Source organism: Condylura cristata, unplaced genomic scaffold (genome assembly GCF_000260355.1).
Source record: "Condylura cristata isolate star-nosed mole 26May11 unplaced genomic scaffold, ConCri1.0 scaffold00019, whole genome shotgun sequence".
Lineage (NCBI taxonomy): Eukaryota > Metazoa > Chordata > Mammalia > Eulipotyphla > Talpidae > Condylura > Condylura cristata.
In genome coordinates, this window is record NW_004567120.1 from 20,725,486 (window position 1) to 20,735,381 (window position 9,896).

Below are 9,896 nucleotides of genomic sequence, written 5' to 3' on the forward strand. Positions count from 1 at the left end.
TCCATAAAGAACAAAAAGGAAAGGCCTCCCTGGTGGCACAGAGGTTAAGTTTCAGCACTGTGAAGCTATCAGCAGCCACTGTGGCATGTGTTCAACACCAGGCCAGGGAGGTGACCCACATGGTACAGCAGACCTCTCCTGTCTCACCCACTGCTCCCCTCAGCAGTGTACTTCAGTCAGTCGGCCTGTTCTGTTCCCCACTCTGTCTCTGGTGAATCATCTCCCCCTCCGCATACTTGTGGCCTACAACCCCTGCTCTTGTATGCATAAATAAATAAATCTTTTTAAAAAATAAAAAGGAAGAAAAGTACACAGAGCAATAAACAGGTTTTAGTTGAACATTAAACCACTAAAACAGAAGTCAGGCTTTAAATAGTCACAAAACTGGCCATTATTTTTTATACTTCTCTATTTTATAAAGTGTTTTCAGCATGAGATTTTTTTAATCAGAAAATTACAGTTAAATACCTTTAATTTGTTGTGAGTCTGTATAGTTTCTAACTCATTGAGAATGAGATGTGCAGTTAAGATTCATGTAGAAAGTAGAAAGAAGTGGGACAGAAAAAAAGAAGAGATGGGACAAAATGCAGAACATGAAACTTTCTGGTATTTGCAGACGGAATTATTAGGATATTCCAGTTGCTTGTGGCTCTAAAGTTTGGTAGATGGTGAGTAAGACTACACATACGGATGTGTGGCATTGTTCTCCCAATTATAGTTAAATAAGCTAGTGGCAAATCAAAAAAACTTGAGAAACAAAAAAATACTCTTCAAGTTAAAAGTCATCTTAACACTTTATTCAAATCAAGAAACTTTCTTGGATTAATGTCATGTTTTACATTTGCATGACATTAACAAAAAGTAGAACCTAATTGTAACAAACTTAGCTATTTAGAAGCATCTTATTTGTGTGACCCTCTAGCACTTCTTCACATTATGCATTAAAAAGTAGGCCCAAATTGGTTCAGTGACTTATCTCAAGGCACACATAAATTAAGTGATAGAGTGAGGACTAGAAACCATGTCTCCTACCTCCCAGCCTAATGACCTTTATGTTCTCCTAAACACATTAAACATTGGGGGTACTGAATAATACCAGAATAAATTATACATTATGCAAATCAATTATAATTAATTAATTTTTCATTTTAATTTTAACTAAATTTTCTGGATTTGTGGCTTATTTTAAATTTTGTCATTAATCTGTTATATATAGGTATTGCTGAATTTTAGTGATTTATATGCATTGCATAATATATACATAGTATAGTATAGTTGTAGTTTCTTTGTTATTTTAGACAGGAGAGCAGGGACAAGAATCAACTTCTCTCACACCAAAGTAGCTTTTTGTTTGCTTGTTTCTCTTTCCCTTAAATAGGTGATTCTGAAACTGAAATGAAGAAGTATTGGAAAGATGAGGAGTTAAGAGTTCATTCGGCTGTCCAGATGTATCCAAGTACCCCGTTATTTGGCAATAAATACATCTGGGCAACTGATTGAACTTTTGGCTTTTCACCACTCAACTGGAACCATACAACCAGAAGACCAGCTATATAGCCAAAAGTGTTTGATCTCTTAACCTAATGAAATGGGATGTGGAAAATGCTTATGGGGGAGGAGACACTAATGTAAATGTAAGTGGGAATGTATTTTTTAAGTGGGAATACATTTTAAATTGTATCTAAGTTGATTTTTAAGTATCTTAGCAATAAATGAAGGCATATATTTTTTTCTAGTTTACAAAATGAAAATCAAACTAAGAAAAATTTTAACTGTTGCCATCAGTTAGTCTTGTTATGAGCTTAACTCACCATTGTAAAAGATTTGTGTTTGTTATTGTAAATAAGAATGATCAGCATCTGTTAGTTAGTATTATTAATATATTTATAATATTTTTAATGTATCTAACCTCAAGATATGGCTACATACATTTATCCATCAAAAGTATGTCCCCCAGCGTCTGTCCAATAGACCATTTCCATTTATTCTTAGCAGTTCTTACTGTCTGAAATAATCTTGTTTGTTTGAATGTGTATTTTCTGTATCTCCCACTAGAATGTAAAGTCCATGAGAACATGGATCTACCTTGTTTGCATGACCAACATCCAGTAGAGTTACACATTGGGCAGGCAAGCAAAAAACATTTGAATGCATAAAAGTATTTTTATAGAGTTTCAGTCTTACAAAGTGGAGTTTTTTCAACACAAAGATTTAGCTCAGTTTGCTCGGTGAGCTCTGCTTTTCAAAAGCCTTCAGTGTACTTGACTCTGTGGGTATTTGTGCTGAGACAATTCAAAGATAGTTCTACCACTTATGGAGAAAGTCCCTTTAAATTACTGTGTACTCTGCCCACAAATAGATTCTCGAAAATTCTGTTATTATTGTGGAGTAATTTTTGGTAGTTATTTTCATTCTATCAGTTTTGAAGTATAATTTGAAGTAAATAGTGTCTATCTAGCTGTAAAACAAGCAAACGAAAGGGTTGTACATACTTGGAGATTTCCAGAGTTAAACTACCTTATTAAGTTTCACTTTACTAGCAATCACTCAAGAAATATGTAAAACAAAAGAAGCATTTAGTAAATAAAAGTAAGGAGAAAATGCTTTGCTTCATTTCAATTCTGAGTACAAATGAACAGTTTTGTTTAAACAACCACTTACATTAACTTGCAGGAGTGGAAGAAAGAAAGGATGGTAATTATACTAGACCTGCATTCAAATGTAACAGTTTCCTTATTACCAGATTAATAAAATGTCCAGGACAAACCCACAGTATCATCCAGTTAGTACTCTCCTGTTCTTCATTTTTAAAAGTGTGTTGGTTTCGAGAAGAAATTATAAAGTCCCACAACCTAGTTCCTAACTATTAGATTTGTCTATGGTGCACAATGAGAAGAGTCCTGTGGTAGAAATGCTGTGCTCTCAGACAAGCCAAGGAAAGATGCAGAAAGCAAGTTGTTAGTATTGTAGTAGCCAGTGACAGAAATGCTTGACTTAGTAAGGAGATAATCATTTGCATCGAAGTCACAGCTTGAGACATTTGCCAAATATAAAAATTACATTTTCTGACAGATTACTACACATTGCAACTTCATGAAATTGCTTCTCCTACAGGTTGTTTTAAAGAACATATTACCAATTTTGTTGAAGTGGCTCAAATGTAGACCTGTTTAAGGCAACTGGATTATTTAGATTTATTCACTCATGATTTTCCAGCTCTAAGAGTTCTGTGAGTTCATAATTGTATAATAATTTAAGACTTTACACATGAAGATAGAAGGTTTGGGCTTATTTAATTTCATAGAATAAATTTCTAAATGAGCTTATCGTGCTTGAAGATGTTGTGTGGACTGGTTAAAGAGTGCCTAATTGCTACTAACCTATTCAGTTTAGTAACTTTCTATTAAAAGCATAAATAGTTATCTGGTTCAACTGTAGTTTGTCAAAGTAAATTTTTAGGATTATAATTGTTTGATTACAATTGTGTACTTTATTAGAATTTCTCTACAGTATTTTTGATGTTAAATGAAAAATTTCTGCATTTTCATTACTCTTAAGGATAATTTTTTAATTAAAAGATTCCCCCACGAATGTGAATCTGTGATACATTAGCATGATCCTCCCAGGACTAATCTTAATATTTGTGACAAATTCACTTTTGACCTAACCATCTGCTAAAAGCTCAGTGGATTTACCAACTACAAGCATGACATTTGAATTATGAGTCCATAATTTTGAAACAGTGAAAACTGACAAAATCTAAACTTCTGCCTGTTGGACTTATTCAGTTCTTAAATGTGTTAACTATAAAATGTCAGGCAAGAATGCTCTAGTAAACTATTGTCTAATTTTATTTATTTATTTATTTGCAGTAATGTTGGTTAACATAATGGTGTTTTGCAGGGTTATAGGTTTAAACCTCTATAAATTATATTTTCACACTTTGAACATCACCAGTGCCCCAGTAATCCTCCAATATGTTCTACTGGTTCCCCTTCATCTCCCACAACCACCCATCTACCTGTACCTTCTAACTGCCTCAGTTTTGAAGACATTCAATGTGAGATATAATCTCTTTATTAAGAGAGAAAATAATCTGGTGCATCACCACCATAAGCTGAAGAATTTCCAGAAATATAAATTATGTCTTTTTTTAAAAAAAGATTTATTTATTTGTACATACAGAACTGGGATACAGGCCAGAGGCTCAGGGGCGGTGAGAGGCTTCACCAGAGACAGAGTGGGGAGCGAAACAGGCAGATCAATGAAGTACACTGCTGAGGGATGCAGCAGGCGGGTCAGGAGAGGTCTGCCGCACCATGTGGTCACCTCTGGGGCAGGTGGGAATCGAACTCAGGCGGAAGTGGCTTTAACTTCTCAGTGCAGTGCTTTAACCCGCTGCGCCACCAGGGAGGGCCCAAATTATGTCTTTTTATGGGCTAACCCTAACCTCCCAAACTTTGTTAAAATGTCAGGCAGAAGCTACACATTTCCTTCCTTGTCTGATCAACATTACATTTGACCAAACCTAAGAAAGAATAACAGAGGACAGATGTATATTAAAACGTCACTTCATCTTTCTTTAATCTCAAAGGTTAATATAAATGAGACATCTTTAGAAGGAGGCAAGAAACATCCTGGGTTTTCAATAAAGTTGTAAACTTCTATCCTTCCTTACAACAATTTGGACAAAACCATAGTTGTGCCTTTACTTCTTGACAGTATCTTTTCGTTTCACGCTTTAAATCTTTTCAGGTAAATCTTTCCCCTTTTCTTCAGTCATCTAAGTACTTTGTACCCAATACTTATCTAAGGAATGTGGAACTTACATGGGTGGTACATTTCTATCATGTTTTCTCTTAAAAATTGTTTTTCTTAATATCTATCTCTGCTGCATTGGATAAATCCTTAGAACATTTTACATTTAATCGACAATCTCCTCTCACACTTACACTTCATTCACCTGTATTCTAGAACTGTTCTACTGTATTGCTGTAGTGCTACCAGCAATGTAAGATAATTCTCACAATATGAATTCTATTTCTTCTTTAAAAAAAACTCTCTTAACATTTTCACTTTTGCTTATTTTTTCCACTTTACCTGCTGCCCACATTATTTGTTCTTAATCTAATTTATGCTTACTTCCACTTATTTAACAATTGACTCATAAGCCTAACTCCCAGCTGTGATGGTGAATTCTCAAAGCTTGGATTTTTGTCTTTGTTGTTGCTTTTACCTTCCAGTGGAAAGCAAGGTAGACATCACTTCCTAAGATAAATGTAATGTGTAAAATTAAGATAATGGGAAAAATTGATTCCCTTTTTTCATCATCGTAGTCTTACTACAAAGATCTTGATTTTGTAGTTTTAATGTTATAATTTTTAGTTACTACACAGAATTCTGTAGACAGCAAGTGTGACCATATATCTCCCACTTCTTGCATGGCAAATTGGCACAAAAACTAAACATCCCTTAGAGAAAATACAGCACTGGTGCTCCAAGTGAATTGTCACACTGTTGTACAAAGAATGCAGGAGTAGCATTACTAAACTCATGCCCATAAAGAACCCTAAAAAGGGTGTTCAGTAGAAGGAAAATAGGACCTTATACTTAAGAAATCTTAGACAAGCACCATCATAGTCATCCTCAAATTTTAAGCTAAATAGGAATCCCACCAGTCACCTATGGAATTAAGAAATTTCAAGTCTAGAATGAGACTAGGTTGAACGAGTGTCTATTAACTTTTTTTCTATTTAATTCATGCCAACTTTTCTTCCCCACAGTGCTTTTACTTTTTTTCTTATCATTTCACTTCTATGATAACTATTGCTAATAGTTTTGAAATGTTTCTGTGATTGATTCTGATAATTTAAATTTTATTTCTGTACACACAATGAAAATATTCTTTTGGTTCAGTTGTTTTCAAGTATTCACACTAACTTTGATAATATATGCCATATGAAACCTGACACAAACATAGAGATTATGGAATCAATTAAATATAATGTTCAGGATATAAGCTTTGCTCAACTAAAATTCAGTATGAATCGAGGTTGTTCTGTAATAGCTTGTCTAAAATTGTACTATTGAGAACTATTTGGAAACTAATATTTGTCCCCTATTTGTCTTAGCAAATGTAGTTACTATTGTTGATTCCTGAAGATTTCACAGAGCTTTAGAGATAGCATGAAAAATTTTGTGGTTTGTGCTGCAGAAAGAACTAAGAGATTGGTCTGAATGTGACCAATCAAGTTATTTTTCTGATTTAATCTGTGATTTTCTCCTCATGATAGAGATAATGGTCAAGTTTATGGATAGTTTATAGTCACGGTTATATGTTTGTTGTGGGAAGAAATTGTAATCAAAGTCCTAAAATATAAGATACAGAAATGGCAAGATGGAGAACAGATTTACCTACTCTTCATGGTTGGGAATTTTGAGGCAGAAAAGCCACCAGGTCCCTATACAAATCACTAGTCACACCGAGTGTTTCTTCAATGTAATGATAGTGATTTGGTCCACTCTGTAAAGATAGTAGTACCATAAGGTGTGTAACAGAAATTCTCACAAAATTTTCATGCAGTATATTCTTGAACAAAATTATAATATACTATGTAAATACTTGGCTGGATTTTGCAATGCAGCAAAAACTTCTTTTAAAAATAGCCTACAGAAATCTAAGGTATTCACTCAGAAATTTGTTGAAAAATTGTTTGAATACTTCTCATAGTTCCTTTCAAATACCTTAGAAGATATACCATTGCCTCTTAGTTAAAAAAAAAAATAACCCTAAAGATATTTGTCAATCAGTACAACTGAGTTTTTGTTTGCAATTTTGCATTATTTCATGTGCCATGACTATATAACACAGTATCTGTTGCATACTAACTACTTAGTATATAAGGCGGTACTGTATTTAGTATACTAAAACTTATCATCTTATTTATTTGATATAAAGTTGTTACTGCCCTCTGAAGAACGTTGGTAAACTCAAAAGTATAAAGATGTTTATGTAAACACATAATTATTCACTTTGAATAAAAAATAATAGACACATTGTACAAAATATGTTCCTTCACTTAATAAAAAAAGTTCCTGCTAGAGGAAAACCTTGTACTTTATCAATGATGCTTAATTACTACATCAATAACTTCCCCCAATTGTTGGTAAATTAAGAAGCATATGTTCTTAATTTCTTTACTAAAAAAAAAACTGATTATAAGTTGTTTACACTGCAACAGAGAAATTTAGAAATTCCATGTAAGTAAAAGTGCTTATAAGAAACTTAGGAAAGCTCTGATGGTTGTATATTGGTAAACAAATGAAAACTCCTTTATCACTTTTATGATATACATACTTGCCTGTTTGTTCAATTTATTGTTTAGTGTTCACCTAAGGAGTGTGCTTAAGTGTATTTTATTGATTGTTACGCAAGTTATTTGGACTTTTAACTAATTTTTTCTTTTTTTTTCTCTCCCCAGAAAGGATGGCATTATGAATAAAATCTGCCAATTTTCTCAATTTTAAACATTGGTTGCTTACGACTGAAGCAATCATGGCAAACCTGAGGAAAGCGGTGCACTCCTTCCTGTAAGGATGTTATTGTTTTCATAAAAATATGCTTTGTAGGCAGTTTTTAAATGTTAGACTTTAATATACAGTCATTCTCTATATTTTCCTCAATCTAAGGAAATGACTTGCATCCTATGAAGCTAAATGTTGTAGTTGTTTCCCATTCAAAAAACAACTGATGGGAAAATACAGTAGATTGCACCTCAATTAAACACATCCGTTGTCTGAATTTAGATGAGATAGGACAGTTCAGGTGGTAAAGCTGTAGACTGCTTATGTATTCCAACTAGTAACATGGTAATAATAGCCTCAATTAAAAAATAATTCCAATGCTCGTGGTTGCTTTCTCTATAGTTAAAATGCATCAATGTGAAAAGCACTCCCCCTCTACCCATGAAATAAATAGCCAAGAGAATATAATGTCTTTATAAACTTCTTGTTTTCTGAAGAATAGCTGAAGTCCAAGGAGTATGTGTCATGGACAAGAATTAGGGGTTGAATTGTGTAGCTGGACAGAGGGAGAAAAATACCATCCTGGAAAAGATGCGAGGTAGTGGCCCAGTAGTTAAAATATACAGTGTGATATAAAGCTGCTGTATACAGTCTAGCATCTAGTTCTGAACAAATATTTTCTTAAAATGAAATAGGATTTAATTTCATGACAAATTTTGAATTCTTGAGTTGGGGTATAATTGTTATAAAATTCTTTTTTCTTAACTTTGAAGACATAAAGAAGATAAGCCCCAACAATTACTGAGAGCCTATTATGAGAAACACACTATTTCCAGGACTTTAAAATATCATTTATTTTTCACAATAATCACGTGAGAGTGGCCTCTATGGTTCTCAGAGGCTAAGTGTCTGGTCAAAAAATTGGTTGTGGTCATGTAGCCAGGACATTGACTACACGCCAAACACAATAAATACAGAGCTAGAGTAATCCAATATGTAAGCATAACTTGCTTCTATTTATTTGAGCCATCATTTTCAATAACTTCTACTCATATTAATCTTAAATTAATTATAAGATAAGTTATTTGAAGTGTATAATACTTTAGCTTATTTTTTGTGTGCCAGGAAAAAAAATACAAGAAGCTTTTGAAATAATTTACTGATTACTTCTCCTCATTTGATAAACATTACTATGTTGCTTAGAATATTGGGTAGATTTGAGTAATGAGAAAGTTATTTTAAACTAATAGCTGAAGTATTAGTTTTCTATTCCTTATAGAATTTAAACGTTAAAGTATTTTCATGATTTCTTCACTCTTTTAAAAGACACAGAAGTGTATTAAGAGACTTTTTAAAAAATAGACTAGGAAATTATCCAATATCTTTACTTAGTTGAAATAATGTTGATAATTCTTCAAGCTAGCTACTCCAGTTTGGGTAGAAAAAGCATAGTGTTTATATATAATTTTATTGATAAATGATTATTATTACCATAATCTTTTCATTTTCCTATAGTAAATTTCTTCGATGATTGGAAATAAGCATCAAGTTAATCAAACCACACATGTATTATCCCTATTTAGAGATAATATTTTTAGTTCAGATAACAAGTGAAAGAGAATGAACTACAAGCACTTACATGGACAACTCAACACCTCTGGATGTTGCACTACCATGTATTCCCTTTTCCCAAAACCAGAAATAATCTTACTTCAATTCTCCTGCATGGAAAATTGTATAGCACATCTTGTACCAGTAAAGGAAATTTTCTCCTCTTTCAATAATTTCAGGCTTTAACAATCACTACACTTAGTGTAGTTGCTGCTTGATATTCATTTGAAAACTTAACTGAATTTAGAATATATATAGGAGAGTCAAAGATAGTAATATTTATTTTTAAATGGGAAATATTACACTTGTTTATCTTGTCTATTTTATTTAGAAAATAAATGCTAATTTTACTCTACACTGTAGCAACTTACATTTTGAGAGAACACTAAATATAGGTAACTTAAATAATGCATATAAACACAGGTGGAATTAACATGGAATATGCAAACATAGCTACTTCTTTCTCTCTTGCATTTGCCTGTCATCTGGGTCTGAAATTCCCAATAGTAGGATCTACCAAAATAACATCATGAAAATATGCATTTTAAATGACTTGTTTACAGTATAGGATTTATCTAACCTACATTAGGGTCCAGAAAAAAAGGAAGAAATTGAAAGGGTAGAAGAAAGGAGATAATGCAACTTTGAGAAAATTATGGACCAAAAAAAAAAAAACAAAAAAAAAAAACACTGTGCCTCTTCCAAAATTTTGCCAGAGGTCAGTCTGATGGCAACTTTTTCCTTCTGTAACTTTAGATTAA

At 32.9% G+C, this 9,896-nt stretch overlaps 1 protein-coding gene across 1 annotated transcript in view; it reads left to right on the forward strand.

Annotated features, from left to right (window-relative positions):
- Positions 1-7,555: 7,555 nt before the first annotated feature.
- The window catches only part of HTR2C (5-hydroxytryptamine (serotonin) receptor 2C, G protein-coupled), a 75,912-nt gene continuing 73,571 nt past the window's right edge, over positions 7,556-9,896 (forward strand). Inside the window, exon 1 of the mRNA XM_004685722.1 lies at positions 7,556-7,590. Coding sequence (XP_004685779.1) covers positions 7,556-7,590 — 35 coding nt within the window. The remainder of the gene's footprint in view (positions 7,591-9,896) is intronic.